The following is a 21,390-nucleotide window of genomic DNA, read 5'->3' on the forward strand; positions in this document are numbered from 1 at the left end:
TTACTCAGCATGCAGGAGGTTTCATCCGCTGTGTGAGCCACAATTAAACTCTTTGAAACATGTCTGGCTCGGCTTCTTAGCTTTCTTCTTGCCTTTGTTACTCCTATGAACTAATAATGTGCTGAGCTCACAAGTCAGAACCAACTATTTCTTAACTCCTATTCAAAACGATCTCAGAAGGGAGCATGACAAAAGTGCCAGAGAGATGCATTTGAGTTCTACAACCTGACAAAGGTGTAGCCTTGACCTCAAATTTGTCACAGTAATATTAAAGCATTAATTATAGATTGGCTATATTTGAAATAGCCATTTATGACTTTTAATAATAAAAGCTTAAATATTTAATTCACGGAAGCATTTAACATCAATTTCTTTTTAAAAGTAAATTTCCCTATATTTTTGATAAGTAACTTTGGTCTGTATATTTCAATTTTACCTCCTTTGAGAAGGAATGGATTATGGTGAACTTTTAATTTTTGGTTACAATATTTGTAAATTAAAAGACAAAAGTAGAAGAAATAGTCGTACAAAATAGAATTTTGTTTACAATTTGGATTTTTTTTAAGTATAATTTGTAAGTTGTAGCCCAAATAACATACAAACTACAGGTGGTTTGAGAAGCCTAATTTACGGTGCTGATGTTGATAAAGACTTCAATGGATTGAACAGCTTTTATGTATAAAACATTATTTTCAAATTAATTACCTGTGTAATGATAGCTATGAGCTCTGGTGGTGCTGTAGGTTAGACATGGGGCAGTTGACCACAAGGTCTACAGTTCAAACCCTACTGTGCTCCCCCGCCCCCGGAGAAAGATGAGGCAGTGTGAGCCCATAAAGATTTACAGTCTCAGAAACCCTATTTAGGGTCACTCACTGAGTTGGAATGAACGTAAAACAACGGGTTTTACAGTGACCGCTATCCAAAAAACCCATGCCAATTCCTAAAGCATTACTTTTCCTCAGTGCTAAGAAATAGGGAGCGACAATACAAGTAAGAATAGATTATAAAGCGAAGTGAAAATTCCCATGAATTTTTCATATAAACCAACAAACTTCACCAAATTTCCAGATTTACGATGAGTTCCTTTAAGCTATCGGCCCACTCTGGTAGTGAACAACTATCTCTTCATCTTGTGTCAGTAGGCACACTTCCTAGAGCATCAGAAGACATTCAGACATGGAAGCCATTTAGTCTAGAGTATTAGGTGCCGCTACAATATTGAGCTTCGTGTTTTGTTTCTGCTTCTGGTAGGAAGTTGGCATCTCTCAGAACAAATGGACCGAGGGAAGGCAGGCTGTTGTATTCCTAGACGCTTTTCTCGCTCCTATTTATAGCCTTCCATTACCACCTGAAGTCAGTAAAAATGCTTCCCCCCCCCCCACAAATAACGGGTATTTAAAAATTAAAACGAATCCCTGGGAGAGATTTTCAAACTTTGTGAGTTAGATACAAGGAGTGCTACCGGCACTATTGGGGAAGCTGTGAACTGCGAAAGCAAGGGCAGCAGGTCCGGCCCACGTGCCACTCTGTGGGAGGAAGCCCAGGCTGTCTGCTTCGTTCAAGACTGACTGTCTTGGACTTTCAGTGTGGGATCACTGGGAGTTAGGTCAGTTCAATGGCAGCGAGGTACATGAAAAACCAAACCAACACGTAGCCACACACATTAAGGCTGTCATAGGAGAATAGATTCATATTTTTTTGGATTTCTTGTGTTACAGGTAATTTAATAGAAATTCTTTAACATCTAGAATCAGCGGTTGAGGACCCTGCGGTGATCTTCACTATTCCGTGCCAGTTTGACAATATCTTTACTAAGGGTGAACTTGCCACTTGGTAGATGCCATTTTCATCAAGCTACAAAAGTATCAGCCATTACACTAGCAGCCTAAACAAGTACTCAGCTCTGTTGTCTATGGGAAAGTTGTAAATATTATTTCTATTAGTATGTCAATTCTGCTGTCTCTGAAATAAATTATTCCTGGACATATTATGCTGTTGATTTGCCCACTACCCATTCAGATTAGATATCTTAGGATCTTTCCAACCATAAAGGAATTTTATTCAATTTCTCTGTGATCTATATGGTAATTGTGGAAAACTTAGAACAAAACAAGGGCATCTTGTCTGTCATCCTTTCTGCTAACAGCGGCATAGTGCCCACTCATCGTTCAATGTAAACTTCATACTAGTCATGTTCTAGGAATCATAAAATTATCATTGTTGAGAATATAATCTAGATGCAAGCAATAGAACTCTATAGAGATATAAGACATTTCATAAAATAAAACAATCTCAAGGCTGCTTTAAATGAATGATTATCTTTTGGCAAGCATTCTGATAAACTCTGAGGGCTAGAACATTCTAGCTAGAACAAAATTTATATCCTTAATTTTGTGCTTGTTTGGTAAATTCCTCCTTTCTGTCTTTTATGAATTTAAGTGAATTACCAATTTGAGCTGCAAAACATTTTTGACTGTTGCTAATATATATTGAACCTTACTATACATTGAGTCCCATACATACATCCTTTATTACTTCATTCAAAAGAAATTTGTAAGGTAAATTTAAGAACGAAAATAATAAATTCGAAGAGTTTCAGTTATTGACTGAAAATGAGACATATGGTCTGTGATTTATCCATACTAAGTCCATGCTAAAATCCGTATCCATTCTTCTGTGCTACATAAACTCTTATCCTGCTTCCCTCTTAGTTAGCGAATGAAATTTGGAACGACAGCGGGTCTGTCTGCGTGTCTACCTGTCCTGCTGTGGCTGTTGTTCTGGTGCCATGTAGTGTGCTCTTTCAGGAGAATGAATATATATTTTATCCTTTCCTTCGCGCTCGTACAGCTCTTATACATACATCTTGTGTCACGCAAATTTGTACATATTTTGCCATCATTTTCAAAGCTTGTTCTTTCTACTTGAGCCCTTGTTATTAGCTCCTCATTTCCCCCTCCCCATGCTTTCTCATGAACCCTTGATAATTTATGTATGTATGTGTGTGTGTATACATGTCTTATACCAACCGCTGTCTCCCTTCACCCACTATTCTGTTGTCTGTTCCCTGGGAAGGGGTTATATGTCAATCCTGTGATCTGTTCCCCCTTTTCCCCCTCACCTCCGCCTTACCCTCCTGGTATCACTACTCTCATTATTGGTCTTGAGGGGCTTATCTGTCCAGGATTCTCTGGTCTGGCCGGATTGGTAAGGTGGAATTGGGGTCATGATAGCAGGGTGGGAGGGGAGAAGCATTAAAGACCTACAGGGACGTTGTGTGTTTCATCAGTGCCATACTGCACGCTGACTGACTCAGGACGATGCGTATCTAAGGGTTTGCACAACACTGGCTTCTAGCAGATGTTTAAATATTTTCTAAAGATTAAAAGGTTTGTTGACTCTTCCATAGTCTAATTTAGCAAGCGCCTTTGGAGAGAAAAATTTTAATTTCGCTGGACTTCCTTTCATTGCCTTTCAGATACGCCTCTTCTGTAAAGGATGGCTCCCAGTATTTTGTGCTCCTGATTGTGACAGATGGTGTCATCTCAGACATGGCTCAAACTAAGGAGTCCATAGTTAATGTGAGTCGGGGTCGGGAGTTCGGGACTGTCTAACTGCGTACTTGCCACTGCTTAGGTTGCTACCAGGATGAGCTTCAGCTGTCTTAACAATGAAACAAAATGCTCATCTTTTTTGCAACAGATAGCTTACGTAACGTATTCAGACAACGCAAACACATCTGTATGAAGGATCCATATGGACAAGGCAAAGGGGTCTGGAGAGCTATACCCAAACTGTTTCCTTAAAAGATATAGCAGTATCACCTTCATATACATATAGATCCTGCACAACATTAGCAGTTTGCGCTGGGCTGCGAATCTGAGTCTGGGGATTCCAACCCCTCGGAGCATACGGTGGACGAAAGGGCCGACAGTCTACGGCCCATGGGGAAACTCTAGAGAGCACTTGTGCTCTGTAATACCTGGGGGGCAAGATGAGTCAGAAGTAATTCAAAGGCAATGCTTTGTGTTGTTGTTTTGTTTTTGTTTTCACATAGCTGTGTGAATTAGCTTCTATTAGCTTGATCTACTTATAAACAATGTAACTACTTGCACAGATATTTCTTAGCATTTACATATGGCTAATTACTATTTTTGTTGAACTGGATAGGGACTGGATTTGATTCAAAAAGTATCCTGCTCATTATAATTCTTAATTATGTGTTTATTTTTCTTGATTATTTCATTGATTATCTTCTGTACTAGGCATTAATTTTTAAGAGGGCAATTATCCTGTCTGTTTTTGCTCACCTCACTGTCTCCAGGTTTAGCAGTATTTGGAACAACGTAGATAATTAAGAAACATGCGTTGCATGAATGAATAGTTTGCCATGCCTCGTGATTCCTCATGGCATAGAGGGTGGCATGGCCTGTTTATTGTGAGAAGAAAAGAACTGCATTGGGGGTGGGGTGGAATGCAGTGCACTCTAGACACATTGTTAGAAAAGAAACGATAGAAAAGGAAAGGGAGGGAACTGTTTACAAATTTCTTTTTATTTTTAAACTGGATACCCTTGAGTTGGACTGAATCTTGATTTTTTTTAATGTTCGGATCATTGGAATTAGTATGCAATTAAAGTGTGAATTTAATGGTTTAGGTTTAAACTAATAAGACACGATGCCCGGAAGCACATGGGGTTGCTATGGTTTCTTTGTCTGACAAGCTTAACAGACCATTATTTACTGTGAGGACCGAACTGTGTGACAGATCTGTGTGATAGACAACATGCCAGTAGATTAAATATTTATTCACTATCAGAACCTTGTGGGTATTTGATATATAAATCAACACTGCTGTGACGAACTTCTTTAGTGACCATTTGCAGTTGCTCTGACTGAGCATCGCTCTGCCTGACCCTAACTACAAATGAGGCCGAGTAGAATACTGCTCGCAACTCGCCAGCAGTCCCCGTAGCAACTGAAAGGGTCCCTGGGAGGAAAAGGAATGTGAAAAAGAGACCAAAGGAAACCCAAATACGGCAGGGCAATTATGGATGAAAGTAGCAAATAAAAGCAGATAATCCTGCATGAGCCCCCAATAAATTGAATTTTTTTTTTAAAGCAGATGCCCCTTATTTTTAAATTTCACTTTATCCTAGGATGGTCATTCCGGAAGAATATGCCCCTGGATTAGCATATGGAGAGAGTATGGGAGGGATGAGGGTAGACTCTAGCGTGTTCTCCTGCCGTTAACTATTGGAAATATGTTCAAAACCATTAGAATATGCATGTGTGGAAACAGACATAAAACTTGGGATATTATTTTCTGCCTCTTTGGCTCATCCTTTCCATAACTTTCTTTTATTTTATATCTTTCATTGTTAAAAATGTTATGACCTAATCGTGCATTCTCTTTCAAGGCCTCAAAACTTCCAATGTCAATAATTATAGTAGGCGTTGGACCAGCAGAATTTGATGGTGAGTAATGAAAGGTCAATAATAGGCTTTGGGAGTTTATTTAATGTGATGTATCAGATTGTTAGTTATTTGTTATACTTTTGTGCATCAAAAGGTGTACGTGTATGTATGGGTCTGTTTATAGCATCCATGCACATACAGATATAAATACGGCTATCTCATGATTGAGTATATAAAAGGCAGTAAAATTTATATATTGTTTCTGAGTAGCATCTTTTCTTTCCATTTTACACATTAGTTCACCATGTAGCTCTCCAGTTCATTAGAGAGAGGTTTGTACCTCAAAATAAGATTTCCTAAGACTCTCAGTGATAAATTCAGGGTTTTTCCCCCTAGGGAAAGCACTTTCGGGTTCACTGAAAACCCTTTAAAAATGGGTACTAAATTATTAAGCCATTAGCTTGGGGATAGAAATGGTAACATAATCAAAAGATGCTAATGTAATGGATGTTCAGGACCTAAAGAGTAGATAGACCTTAGTTTTATAATATAGACTTTTAAATATGTGGTTCTGTCATGTTAAAGAAGAAAGTAAAATGAAAATGAAGCTGGCCAGTTGAAATAGTGAGCTTTTATATAAAACTCTCAAATTCACTGCCACCGAGTTGATTACAACTCATAGAAAGCTTACGGGGCAGGATAGACCTGGCCGTGGGTTTTTCTGAGACTGTTATGGGACTAGAAGGCTTTATCTTTAGAGCTGGTGGGTATGGGACATCATGCACACATATGTACACACACATATAAGGGCATAGACTGAAACAGCTTGGAAATTATACCTGCTATAACATTAATCTAGCATCTATAGATTTTTAACCAGAAGAACACTTTTTGCTTGGGTTAGAAATACATTGCATTGACATGTATTGTTTGAAGGTAGAGGACATAAGAATTATTTTCTGCATAATTTCCACCGGCAGTATTTTTCCTTCTATACAAAGCAATGTCATTATGCAAATGGATTTCTTGCCGCAAAATTCTCTTGTCCAGAGTGAGAGAGAAATTAATCCAGCTTCTGGCTCCTGGGAAGAGGCCAGAAGGGAATCTGACTTCATCTTGCCAGCCATGGCTAGCCAGGCCTGCAGAGCGCTCTCATACACACACCTTCTTCTCAGTGGCGAGGTACTGGGCTGTCAGCCTCCGCCTCCTTTAAGTAGGTGACCTCCACATCAGAAGGGTGAACCCCATACCTCTTCACTTCTTACATTGCTACTTCTCTGCTTGTTTTTGAAAGAGTAACCTCCAGTTCAATGGCCTGCAACTTTTCAGTGTGAGATAGTTTATAGGGTCTCATTTTAATTCACTGTCGGCGGAATGACTGTCTTTTTCTCATTAAGTGGCACAAAGCACTCACAAAGACAAATGGAAATTGTCAAACATATGAAGGCGTGACCAGATTATCAATCAAATTCTTATTTCCTTTTATATAATGGATATCATGTAATTCTTATGAGTTATTAGCATTTTAGAGAATAAGGACGTTGTTTCTGATTTCTCTCATGTGTCGCCATCAATGTACGTTTACTTCAAGCAAAGGTAGCCTGAGAGTAAAGCGAGAATTAAATATAGGAGGTATTTGAGCATCCTTAATTCTTCTATTTACATCTTCAAGAAGTGGAGAAGAATAAGCACTTTTTATTTTGAATAATTTAAGTTCTTTATTATTGCTGAGGCACACGTTTTACTAAGTTATGATTGCTATTGTCTAGTTAATCTTTAAGAGGTGACTCTCTGGGTTGTTTTTTATGAATACTAACAATGCCTTAGCCCAAATACACTGCCTTGTGAAGATCTATACAAAAGTAAAATTGAAACAAATCAGTTATCTAAATATTGAAGAAAACTATGAAGTAGAAAAGAGTGTTGTGACAGAGAGATATTTTTGTTGGGTGAAGTGGCAAATATGATAGGGCTGAGAGACTCTCTAGAGTCTGGTGAATGTTTTCTGTATACAAAATGAATTACCAGTAATGGAATTATACTTTATACACAAATTAGCATCTTCATGTCATTAATTATTTAGAGAACTCTCACTGAAAACTTAATAAACTGCAAAATGTTCTTAATTGCAGCGTAGCATTACTATATCACCAGCTGCCCCATCAAAGCGGAGTATTCCCAATTACCAGCTGATCTGTGTAATGTTAAAGTTATTCTTTTACCCCGCATACACACACACAAACACACACACACACAAAGTCACACTTTAAGAAAAGAATAATGTATCCAATCAATGTAGGGTCAGAGAAATCTGACTTAATTGATCTACTCTCAGAGTACATAGATTTCTCAGTACAGATCACAGCAAATGCTGTTTTAACGAGACCGAAATTCAAACTGTTATAGGGAGTTCCATAATGACCGGGTCCCAAATTTCATAAAGTTGGAAGGAAAATGAAAGTGTAATATAATAGCATCATTTGCCAGTCTATCACGTAAGCATAAAACAGTTGAGGATCTCCTGGTCAGGGAGAGCTTCCCAAAGAAAGTACCAACAATATCATATCACCAGCAATGCACATTTATCTTCAAGCAAAAGTAGCTTACAAAAGAGGATTGAATATAGAGTGGCATTGGCTCTTGCCACCTATCAAAGTGTCATATGAAGTCTTAGTTTGTATTCTCTACGTAAAAAAAAAAGCCACTCAGGTTTTGTGGGAAATAAAGAGGTAAAGATATTGCACACATTCTGCCTTTCTGCGGGCAAATTGCTACTTCATAGATTCTAATTTCCTTATTGCTCGGTTGCGTTAGTAAATGGCTAAAATGCACTGAATCGATGATCATACTTTATTTTTAAGCAATGGTCGAGTTGGATGGAGATGATGTTCGAGTCTCTTCTAGAGGAAAGTATGCTGAAAGGGACATTGTGCAGGTAAGACATAAAAATGATTTATTTCATTCATTGTAATGAGCTTGTGTCAGCTCTGGTTTGGGGGTTAGTTTACCATCTACAAAATGGAAAAAGTATTGTCTTTACCACATTACTATTGCCAAAAAATATAATTAGGACCTTTTTCAAAGAAAGAGAAGTTAGCAAAATAAGAGACTTATTAATGAGGCGTATCTAGCCACTAATGGTTAGCCATCAAAAATACTAAATATATTTAATTCAATGGAAATATACTTAAAGTAAGAAAACATTGTGGAAACATAACAAAACCAGTAATATTTTCAGCATAGTTTAGGGTGAGAAAATTGAGCTATTGGGGTGTGTGTGTATATGCGTGGGTGGGTGTGAGTGTGGCGGTCTGGTGGTACACTGTGTTAAGCATATTTGTGGTTTGCAGTTAGAAACCCCCTAGCCTCTCTAGAGGACAAAAACGAATTTGTCTGTTCCTATAAAGAGCTGCAGACACAAAATTCCAAACGAGTAGTTCCATTCTTTAATATAGGGCCTCATGGGTCAGAATGCACTCAGTGATTGTGGGTTTGGGTTCACAGTCAATGTAACTTATGAAATGTTGGGAACAACTGCTCTGACAACACCATTTGTGTAGGAAAGGAAGTCTCCATTTCAGGTCAGTACATGACGAGAGCTTTTTGAAAGAGCAAACTCTTAACTCCAAGGTTACTTCCTACATAATACCTCTATATTCATACCCATAATACAGTCAATAAAAGAATCTAGTTTTGAATCACAGAATTTTGTTCAAATCCTGGCTTTCCATTGTGATCACTTGGGCAGCCTGCTAAATTTCAGTTCTCTGGAGGTAAATGTCATTGAAATGGACATTAAGTGCAATCATGCATATAAAATAGATCCATGAGATCAGTTAAACTATTATAAAACCAGATCAGTGAGATCAGTTTCAAAATGTTGGAATTGGTTGAGTGATCATATAATAAAGCCTGTAAATATAGTAATGTATAGTTTTAATATGTTGAAGAGAAGTATTGTTCTTCATCTGTAGCAAAATTAATTTTACAGTGGAAACATCCATATAATAGTCTGGCAAAAAGATAACTGAATATGATTTAAATGCATCAGTGATTGGGTTCAAAGCTGTAGCAAAAGGGAACTGGTGATGTGGTCATCTATTTAAAAATCCCATGGTGTTTTGTTTTCATAATCAGATGCCTGATTATTCACCTTAACCTCATCACGATAATTATAGGTCTGAATAATTACACTTTATTTAAAAGCTCTCACAATGCCTGGCTTAGAGTTTCTCCCCAAAATTAAATTAGTGAAAGGATATGTGAACTGAAACTTCTTTGGAATCTATTCTACTGCTGCCGTAATGCATTTTCACAAAGCTAGCAGGGGCCCCTCCATAGCTCATGGTTTAATATTAAGGGAAACTTCGTTACTTTCTCCCTTGGGAGGTAGCTGTGGTTGTGGAGATCATGACAGCTTCTTCTATGGTGTTGTAATGTTACCACTCTGGTCTAGAGCCAGTCTATGAACCTCTCGGAGACTTGGTGTCCTGCTCTGGACGCTGCACGTCCTTTCACCTGTCCTCTCCCCATGGCATTCCCAATCACAGCGGAAGTAGCAGCCGTGAAGGCATGGTTATCTAGTGGCATAAAGAATGTGTGAATATAATGTAATATTTTCTCTCCTTGAGATGGACTACCACTTACAAAGTACACAGAGCTCCCCAGAGATTTAGGGAGTCCTCGGGGGGGGGGGGGTGGACGGAGAGGCACTCGAGTGATTCTGCCACATGAAGTTTAATTATGCCACCCCTTCCAATGTAAACTAAAATGCCACCTGCGAAGTAACTGGCAATGGCTTGGCGACTTTCACACCCATGCTTAGCTCAGAAGATTTAAGGTGCTCTTTTCTAACTTCGTGGAGACGTTTCTGTACAGTGATTGGTCTTTTCAAACTGTAGCCAAGTCAGCCATTGACAGGTGTGTTGTGTGGAAGAAATGGCATCCTCCACTTTTCTGCCTGAGACTGGGGAAGCGTTCCACCATTAAAGGGCTCGGGTCTGTTAGCCGGGGCAGATGACCCAGTAAACAAGCACACATAGGCTTACGAATGAACAGTAAATAAGTAAGCACAAGCTCATGCTTGCCCATGCTTACTAGTACTTCATTACCATCAGGAACTGCACCTTTGAAATGTGGCTTTGATTGGTAGGAAGGCACCATGGCTAGGGGCCCATGCTAACCATACCTACAAGCAGAGTTTTTGAGGTGGTTAAAAAAAAAATGAAACAATTCACTACTGAAAAGAGTAAGTAAGTCAGTGCTTATCTTGCTTATTGGGCTAACCGGCAATATGTAACACACATAAACACACACACACACACACACACACACACACACATACACACACACACACACGACTTTGGTGAGTTGTGTTAAAGGATCACCACGCCTACCCCTACAACATTGGGTTGTAGTGCAGAACTGGGTGAGGTTTTGCTCCGTTATACAGAGGGCCACTTGGCAATCACTGACCACACCAACAGTCGCCCCAAGAATACCGGTGTCAATTTTCCTCCCAACTCAAAATACCTAAACCATTCTAACTGATGCTGGCTAAACATCACTGGAGAATGGGGTCAATTTTGATTCACGTTTCCTTTTATTGTGTTCCACACACTGTGAACACGGCATAGTTAACACTCTACGAACAAGATCACAAATTTCTCCAGTAAGCAAATAAAAGCATAAAGCTGCATCCCCCACCCCCAAAAAAATGTACCTGAGTTTCAGCAGACACAGTTGGAGCAGATAAGTGCAGTTTTAATTCTTAAATGAAATCCTCAATCTCCTCCGGCTTCTCAAATGACTCAGACAACATTGAACTAGTTTCCAGGTGATTCGTAGGGCGCGTGTGTGGCACAGTGGTTAAGCACAGGGCTGGCAACCCAAAGGTCGCCCGCGTGCACTCACTAGCTGCTCTGTGGATGAAAGATACGGCCGTTTGCTTCTGTAACAATTCTCACCTTTGAAAAGCCTATGCGCAGTTCTACCCTGTCCTGTGGAGTCACTCTGAGCTGAAATTGCCATTGATTCCCAGTCTGGCGAATCCTTGGTAGTACTGCTGTGGATCCAGCAGAATGGATTCTACAGCAGTGGGTTTGGTTGGGTTATTCCTCAGTAATAAGACCTTGTCGATTACACTGTAACTGTATGTCAGTTTTGATGTGATTATATCCTTTGCTGGAAAACTCAATCTCACATGACTATAGTACAAACAGTAAGCAGGATGAGATATTCTCGTTATTGTTTTAAAGTTTAAATTACTTCAATAAAGGAGGGTAAGTGAAAAACGTTGCTGCTAGCTTTCTAGGTCGTACATGTATGAGCTTACTGCGAACAGAACACGCCTAAACTTTCCTCTCTGATTATTGGACTGCTGCAGACAAGTTCACTCGGTCATACATGTCTTCATTAGGCCTAAAAAAAATCCAACCAAAACAGTGGCTTCCACGGGGTCAATTCATCTCAAAGCAGAGCATACATAGACGGTTGTGGTGACAATTGGGGGATTTCAAATTTTGATAGATTTTCTCAGAAAACACAGGACAACAGGGGGTGGGGGCTTTTAATGAATTTTTCATAAAATTGGAAACTACATTGGTAAGGAAAAGGGGAGGAAAATTGCACAAGGGATTCTTCACCATCGTGGTAGCGCATCAGGGAATTCTTTGAGGGCACCAAGGATGGTCCTCTGAGCGTTTCCTCAAGAAGCCTTACCCCTTACAGCTTACGGCCCTGTTAGTGCGCCTTCGGCCTTCTGTATGCTTTTAAAACTCAAAGGACACTTAATGAGAACATGATTGAAATCCTTCAAGGATACCGAAGCTGCTCTTTTGAGATGGTGTAAATGGAAGAGCACAGAGGGCTTAGGGAAAGAATTAGAGAGAGGGAAAAATTGCCTTCACAAGTACACAGACCTAACAAAAGATAAGTCCAAAAAGGCTAGCTTCACATCTTGATGTTTTTGTTTAACAACTGTTCCCCTAGTTGGGTAGCAACACGTGTTTGACTTACCCTTGTATGTAAAGACTTTCCATTTGGTTTGTTTGTTTGTTTGTGTTACGAATTGATCATTGTGTATAGTGCAGTGTCATTCCGCTTGGCTACCTGTAGCTGCTGGACAGCCTATCATTTCCTTAAAAATTATGTTTAAATCATATTTTCCATTAAAAGGAGAATAATAACCTTGAAGGCTTAGAGTTGAAAAATCACTAATGGAGCTCTGCACAGCAGGAACAATCAAGCAAAATTGAGCAGAACAGCAACTAAAAGCCCAATTGCTCAAACTGATTCAAACTTGTTTCACAGATAGGCAGAGGCAGCCCTTAGAGCAGCCGTGTGGAACGCTTTCCTTGCACTTGGTGGATGCCGGGGGAAAGGGATGTGGAATATCAAGGATGCAGCATATTTCTACAGAACAGAATGCATTTATTGGTATCCTTTATATGAATGTGATCAATTAGAAAAAATGAAAGATGATTTATTCCTCAAATTGAACATTTTAAAGTCCCAAGTTCATTCTAATCATAACAGCTAGTGATCAACATGCATTTACAAATATATAGGGATTGTTTTGTACCACAGAGTCCTGATGTAGTGTCCAAAACCAGTGTCTAAAAGAGACAATGACAGAGAAGTCTGAGAAACTAAGTGGAAAACTGTTATAGAAGGAGGGATATGAACAATCTCTTAAGAAGAAAGCAGGTATATTTTGCCATGAAAGCGGTGAGATTTGGAAGGAAGGAGGGAGGGAGAGAGGGGGAGAGAGAGAGATTGAGAGAGAGAGAGAGAGAGAGAGAGAGAAGGCAGGCAGCTGTGAGATCTGACACTAATATCGAGTATGGGAAATTTGGAGTCCCATGTTGCAATTTCAGAACTGCCCTTTGAGAGACGTTTAGATGGTCTGAGTTGGTGAGCAGAAAGTTCTCATATTCCCCCTCTGTTGGTAACAGTCACTTGTTACGACAGAGATGCTCCATCCCCAGACAGGGCCCCTCATACTCAAAGGGCATGTCCATACCTATGCCCCTCAACTAGCACGTCTAATTAAATGTGGCATGTGTTCCTCTCCAGAGCTGAAGACTAGGATTTCTTTCTAAATATATATTTTCTACAAATATAATAAAGGCGGGTAGAACTACAAACTGAGAGAACAAGGATAGTGAGGCTTTGAGTTTTGACATCTCAGAGTAGCACGGAATTAAGAAAAATGGTCCTTAATTTTTTTCAATGAAAAAAATTTCAGCATTGCTGAAAAAGTGTCAAAAATCAGTGGGATATTGCGATCACAAGATTCTGGTGTCCTGACAAAAAGGCTGGGACTCACTGCTTTAGGTGAACTTGTATTATACTTAAATTTGAAAAAATATATAAAATTAATAATTTATGTTATATTTTAAATGCATGTAGATAGAAAAATGAAAATTATTTCATTTATATGGAATCTTATATTAAATGTATAAATTCATCAATATTGATAATATTGGCAATTGCATATAGTACAGGTTATGGATTGAACACAGATTTAAGCATTTACATATGCCAACCTATTTAATACAATGGCCCAGTGAAGTGAGCATAATTATTATTATGCTCACATTACAGGAGACTGAGGCAGAGCAGACAATAATTTACTCAAGTTCATGAAACTACTACGTCACTGAAGCAGATTTTGTCCACGGGAATCTGATTTCAGGATCTGTGCAAATAGGGAGTCAAAGGATAAATGAGGGCAATGCCCATGATAGAGAAGCATGAAGAAGAGTTTAGATAGAGGAAAATCTAAAGCAGGTGAGAGCTCTCTCTTTTCAAGAGAAGTGTTCTTTGTTTGCCAACCTCGCCTCACTGCCATGGAGTCGATTTTGAGCACAGTGACCCTCTAAACAGGGTAGAACTGCCCCCTGCAGGTGTCCAAGATTGTAACTCTATATAGGAGTAGAAAGCCTCTTATTTTCCCTGTGGACCAGCCAGCGATTTAGAAATGCTGACCACGTGCTTATTAGCACTAGGTGATGGTCTATCCCTAATAGCTAGAGTTTTGATAAACTGAGTTCTTTCAAAAAGTTAAATAGTTTAAAATGCAGTTACACTAACTATACCTAGACACTTAGTGCTAATTTTAAAATGCTAAATGCTTTACCTGTTACAATAAGAGTGAAATAAATATAGTTGATGTCACAGTCATTAAATGCGTGAGTGCTAACCCTACTGTTAGAGGTTCAAACCCTCATTCACTCCATTGGGAAAAGACCTGGTGATCTTCTCTCGTAAAGATCGCAGCCTTGGGAGGCCCGGGATGCAGTTACAGGGCCACTCTGAGTCAGGGTGAACTGGACAGCAGCCTCATTATAAACAGATATCGTTCACCTCAATTCTTAACTTTATTGATTCACACACACATCCCATTTTCTGTTCACAATGGCAGAGAGAAAACAAACCGTAAATTGTGTTGTTCTTGCTCCCTCTTAGTGCTTTGTTAAAAATGTCAAGACTTCACAAAGCTTCGTCTCCTAATAGTTCCCTTTCCAGACACTTGCTCTGTTAGACTTTTCTTCTCCTACCTTTGGGGATAGGAGGAAGATGCATCCCCTTTCTGTCGCACCTTGTGGGAAGGTGCTCTGAGGTTCCTGCTGGGAAGGAGGCAGGGACAGCTAAGGGACAGAGGTAGACACATGGATACCTCCACCTAAAATGTGTAGTGTTTTAAAAATGAAGGAATCGTTTTCTTTCTTTAGAGGAGACTGCTGTGACCAACGAAAAGCTGTTACAGCAGCTGTTTGATATCTTGAAATGTGTGACTGAGTTTCCTGGTAGCAACCTGACTGTTTTAAAGGCTGCTTCTTCATAACAGCTGTTTTCTGAATATACAGCTTGAGTAAATGTTCACATCCTTCCTTTTTTTAAAATCAAAATAACTTGAAAACATCTATGTATGAGATGGGAGTGTGCTCATTCACTTTCACTGGAAGAAAAATAAAAGACTTCATTCAAATTTTCACATACTGTACTCAGAAATTGTTCACGATCCTAAGATGTCCTCCTGGCTCTTTTCCAATGGAGAGTTAGAATGAGTTTGTTTCCAAAATATGACATTAAGTTCCAATCATACCCAGAGTCCTTCAAGAAATCATCCTGCCTCTCAGAGGAAATTGGGGCAGTGTTTATTAACCTAAATAACCATTAGAAATAAAAAAGGAATCAGGTACCATCTTGACAGAGTATTTGGTGGTGAACTGAGATAGGCTCACATACAATTGCTAATATTATGAAGATAGAGCAATCATTTTATATAATACAAAAAGTAGAATTATGACATTTCTTTTTTAAAATTTTTTTAAATTTATATATTTTAATTGTGACATTTCTATAGAAGTATTGTATGCCAAAATCTCACCAAACATTTCTCTTAAACTTTTTTTTAATTTCCTCAAATTAAGGCTATAGAAATAATCTTTAGGGACAAAATTTAATGTAATATTTCAGAGTCCCTGTTATGTAAATTTTATGAACTTTATTTTCATTGTTCACATGATTTGATGTTCTAGTATTAATTAAAAATACATTTCAGGTTCACAATATATAATGTTTGTTCAGACAGTACATGATATTTGATATAATGTAAGGTTATGATTACATAATCATATTTCTTTGAGTCTTACCTGTCTATTTTGTTTCTGCGTTGTTTAATGTTTCTTCACTGAAAATTGAGTTAAACATGCAGTAACCATACATTATTGCAAATACCATATTGGGGTTAGGCGTATCAAAAAGTTGGTGAACATGGAATTAGTAGAATTTTCCCATGCATTTTTGGATGCTCCCTCACCTATCAGAAAGATGTGTTTACTCTCATAGCTATTTGTAGTTAAAACTAGTTTAAAACTCTATGGTAATTATTCTCCTGGACTTCCTTGATTCTCCAACTGACAAGTAAGTATTTACAGCTCCTGGCTGGTGAGTCTATTAAAGAGCACGTCTAGTCTAGAATAGAATGAAGACAACATATGTACAAACATGCCTGATTCAATGGATGTATGGATTGTGATAAGAGTTGTACGGGCCCCCAATAAAATGATTTTAAAAAAAATAAAGAGCATGCCTAAAGACTACGGAGTGACATTCTTTCATCTCTGTTTCAGTTTGTACCATTCAGGGATTACATTGACCGAAGTGGAAACCACATATTGAGCATGGCCAGATTGGCTAAAGATGTCCTCGCTGAGATCCCCGAACAGTTTCTCTCCTACATGAGGGCACACGGGATCAAGCCATCACCTGCGCCTCCTCCGTACACTCCACCGACACACGTGTTACAGACCCAAATATGACTCCCAAATGCTTGACGGTAACTACACACCAGTGAGGTCTGCTTTGTGCCTGGTGCTCTGTCATGAACCAGGGAACGAGACCCTCTGCTCCGTTGTTATCAGAGTCCTGGTTAATGTGCTTTCTTGGATCCAAAATGATTTCTCTTCATAAACCAAAATTGTAAATATGGTTGTTGCATGAGCAACAGAAAACTTGTTTAAATGCTTGAAGCAAAATATGGATGTCTTCTCTGATTCTTCAACTCTTTTTTTTTTATTATTGGACTGAAACAGCTAATTTCCAATGTATTGTTGGGAAAAAGCACAAACTATGTTTTTAACTCAATTATGTTGACTGCTGTGTATATCAGAAAGCAGCCCCTCTGTATCAATGTTTACATGTTCCTACTTTTTAAATTTCAATACTTTTATAACTGTTCTTAAGAATAAGAGTTTTAAATATTGAATTCTTTGTCTTCTAAATTGCAATAGCTGTTACCACAAGAGCAATATCTCTTTGAATGGCTGTCTGGACAAGATGCAATTGCAAATAAAGGGAAAGATACTTTCATATTTCTCAGTCACTGAATCGTGTCTTATGAAGCTGCATCTGCTTAGTAATCAGTTTCTCGATGATGTTTAGCAAGAATGAGAGTCTAAGCATAGCAGATGTGAATCCGGTAAGAACATGCATTTTTCATGGTGTTTGTTCTAAATTTAGACTGCCATCAGTTTATGTTTTGTATGGCTAAGTAGAAATAATAAAAGTCCAACATTGTGAACTGTAAGTGCACAGAAAACACTTTGTGTAAAAGTAGCATCTTTATAATATAATAATATTTAGAAACTAAAACCAAGACTATTTAACTATGAACAATGTAGCAGATGTTTTAAACTTTTTATTCCATTATATAATGTCTAGATATTTTAATTCAAAGGGATACTGCCTCTTCATTTGGATTCTTTCTTATCACCTTTCCACGTTGCCTCACAGGGTGCATAGGCTGGAAGTCTTTCGTGAAATTCCCGTTCAGTATACACAACCTTGTGACTTAGTGCACAACACATTTGTGAAATGACCTCCTCCTATCTACTGATCTGCCTGTTCACAATTTATTGTAAAGAGTTTTTGCATGTACAGTTTTTACAAGAATTACAATTTTGTGAAGTTGTGTCTAAACTCAAGCATTTCTTTAGAACAAATGGCCTTAAATTCTCACAGAATTCCTGGAAATGATTGTGAATTGCCTTCAAATAATAGAAATAGTGTGTGTTTTGTTTTTGTTTGTTTTTTTTAATTTTACGTCAACAATGTAACTATTGTTGTAACTAATGTTTTCCCCTTACCTATATCGTATTTACTACTTGATTTATAGCTATCTCTGTTATTCTATTTGTCCCAAGTTGACTTACAGTGACTTTTATAAGCATGAAAATATTTTACTGAAAAGAAAATATATATACATCAATATCTAGAATATCAATGGTATGTACTTATGTAATACAAATTGTCCATTTTTAAGTATGTATTAAAATATTTAAAGGAAGACTTTTTGCTCTGTAAATTTCATGTATATATGAAAAATATCAAGTATGATTATTTCCTTTACTAATCTTGAACATTTATGCCAGTCTAGTTTCATAGCCTACACATTTTTACTTACTTTCATTCATCAGTCCAGAAAACAAAATTAAATGAGATTAGCATTCTTTTCATGAAACAAAAGTATTTTTACCTTGAATTGACCAAAGAAAATGAGATACCCTTTCCAATCCCAACAACCTAATGAGAGCAGGTGGGTGGGTATGAAACAAGCTCAGTGGGAAAAAAAATCTTATTTTCTATGTGGCTGAGAATAATTGAACCAGGAATATATAGGAGGTTAGGTCTAGAGATGAGATTAAAAAATACACAGTCATCTTTTCATTGCATAAGCAGAAAAGCCAAGAGTAGATGGATTACATGATCTACACTCTAAAGCTAGAAAAGAGCTTGTGAATAACACTCTGAAAATACTCATTATACTGATGTCATTTTGTAGGGTCACTGTTAGGTGCTATATCAGGCAAACTCCCGGAGACATGCTGCAGACTTTGGGTGCATACCAAGAGGTAACCATGCAAATAGAATGCTCAGGCAGTGGGCAAAGAGCACTGAAAAATATGTATTTATTGAGAAAAGCATGACACATGCTAGCTATCACAGCAATCGCAGAAAACACTACAAATCCATGCCTTTTCGAATCCTGAAGACATCAGATGATGTCTTAGTTTTGTAATCTTATCGATTTCCACGCTGATAGTGGCCAGGGACGAATCATCAATTTAACCGCAGGCTGAACCAACACCACCCCAATTGTTCTCCGAACCACGGAAGCCTGTCACCCTTGCCTCACTTTTCCTTCTCCCATCTGACCCTTCACACTCATCCCCAACAAACCACCCTTCTCTTGCCTCCACCCCGAATCATTTGTGTATTGTCAGCTCCAGCCCCAACTCCTCTTAACAATGTTTCTTTAAAAGTTCAGCCAACAAGTATCAGGACCTTTCCAAACTCTACTTTGCATTTTAGCACATTTATTACCTTATACTATTTATAAATTATTTTATCTTTATCTAGGCCACCTTGTCTCTATCCCTAGCAGTGAAGACAATAGCACCAGGAGATGGGTAGGTTTTTAAAAGCTTCCCAGATTATTGTAATGTGAAATTAGGGCTAAAAACTGCTGTAATTAAGGACCAGAAAATGGCTCAATCGCTACTTTTAAAAGTCTCTTTTCCAGTAAGTAGTGAGGCCAGCGAAGAAGTATGTCGGAAGTGCTGGTGTGCCTGTGGGAAGAGCGGGAGCACTGGGTGCGGTCTTGGAGCATGGGCTATTTTGTTCTTCACACACAGTGATGATAATTAGGGGTACACTCATGCCCCTTTTCAAAATGATGGTGGCTTATCATCAGCTTGGGATGTGAAGTGTTTTCTGAGAAGGATGAAATTGTTATGATTATGTCTTAGAGGACCAGCAACTACCAAACATTGGGCATGGTTTTCCTTTCACCGTGTGCTTATTTTAACTATTTTATATCTTTGTATTATTCCAAAAATATTTAATTTTTTGAAACTCAGTAAGAATAATTTCTGTCATTAGCACCAAAAGGGTGAATTTCATAATAGAGAAACAGCTGAAGTCTAAATTGGTCTCTGATGAGAGCATGTGGAATCACGGAATGATGCATTCAAGGATGGAACTCAACTTGTGCACACTGAACACTCGCGCAGAGCTTTCTCGTGGGGGTTGCAGGGATGGGCCACACATGCGCACTTTCAGGGTAGTTCCTGATGCTGGTGGTAGTCCAAGCGTGGAAACCAAACTCGCCACCATCAGATCGATCCCGGACTCACAGTCACCTACAGAACAGAGTGGGACTGTCACTGTGGGCTTCTGAAGTGCTCCTGAAACTCTGAAATCCCCAACAAGATCCTAAATAGTCCTCTTGTCAATGTCTGACTTGACATGAAAATGGATACAACCCCACTGCACACCTTTCCTGATTTTAAATCATGCAGCATCCCCTTGTTCTGTTGGAACAGCTGCAACTTGATCCAGGTACAAGTTCCACACAAGTACAGGGAAGTGTCTGGAATTCCCATGCTTCTCAAGGTGACCCTTGGTTTGCTAGGATCCACGTGGTTGGATGTCTTGGCAGAGTCAGCGCAACACAAGCAAACATCTTCTTGGTAATCTCTGCTTTCCACCAAAATTCACCTGACATCAGCATGTTCTCTTCCTTGTTCCACATCCTCTTTCAGAATCTGGCCTGAATCTCTGGCAACTCCCTGTCAATGTACTGCTACGATGTAATGTCAGCGATATTGTTTATAATTTGAGCATTTTATTGGATCACTTTTCTTTGGAATGGGTACAAATATGCATCTCTTCTGGCAGTTAGTCAATTAGCAGACTTCCCGGTGTAGACAAGTGAGTGTTTTCAGTGCTTCACCAGCTTGTTAAAACATTTCAATTGGTATTCCATCAATTCCTGGACTTTTCCTTTTTTGGTTAATACTTTTAGTTCAGCTTGAACTTCTTCCTTCAGCACCATTGGTGCCTGCTCATATACCACCTGCTGAATGGTGGTACATCAGCCAGTTCTTTTTGGTACAGTCACTGTATTCTTTCCATCTTCTTTTGATGTTTCCTTCATCATTCAATATTTAGCCATAGAATCTTTAAAGATCACAACTCTGGGTTTGATTTTTCTCCTGAGTGATTTCAGTTTAAGATACTGTTTGTCTGGGTAGACCAGAAACAAACCCATGGACACATACGTGTATAAGGAAGAAATTTATATACAAGAGCAATTGGACATTGAGAAAGCATCCCAGTCCAGTCCAAGGCCATAAGTCTGATATTAGTCCATCTGTCTGAAACCTATCTATAAAGTCCTCTTCAGACTCACAAAACACATGCAATGAAGCCAAATGCAGGACAATCACAAGCCAGTGGGTAGAAAGTCTTTGGTTCCAGTGGTGTGGTAAGCATCTCAGTGCTGGCAGCGGTCTCTCTGTGACTTCTCCAGCTTGAGGTCTGGCTGCATCCATGTGGCTTATCTGGCTCAGGGCACTAGGGTAGTTCCATGTGTCTTGTCAGCTGCTATGTCTCCCAG

General features: G+C 38.7%; 1 protein-coding gene across 1 annotated transcript in view; it reads left to right on the top strand.

Moving 5' to 3' along the window:
- Positions 1-18,224, top strand: part of CPNE8 (copine 8) — a 271,745-nt gene extending 253,521 nt beyond the window's left edge. The window contains exons 17-20 of the mRNA XM_075551890.1: positions 3,482-3,584; positions 5,423-5,480; positions 8,282-8,355; positions 16,562-18,224. Of these exons, the coding sequence (XP_075408005.1) occupies positions 3,482-3,584; positions 5,423-5,480; positions 8,282-8,355; positions 16,562-16,750 (424 nt within the window). The 3' untranslated portion in view covers positions 16,751-18,224. The remainder of the gene's footprint in view (positions 1-3,481; positions 3,585-5,422; positions 5,481-8,281; positions 8,356-16,561) is intronic.
- The last annotated feature ends 3,166 nt before the right edge of the window (positions 18,225-21,390 follow it).

The sequence above is a fragment of the Tenrec ecaudatus genome, chromosome 6, assembly GCF_050624435.1.
Source record: "Tenrec ecaudatus isolate mTenEca1 chromosome 6, mTenEca1.hap1, whole genome shotgun sequence".
Taxonomy (NCBI): Eukaryota; Metazoa; Chordata; class Mammalia; order Afrosoricida; family Tenrecidae; genus Tenrec; species Tenrec ecaudatus.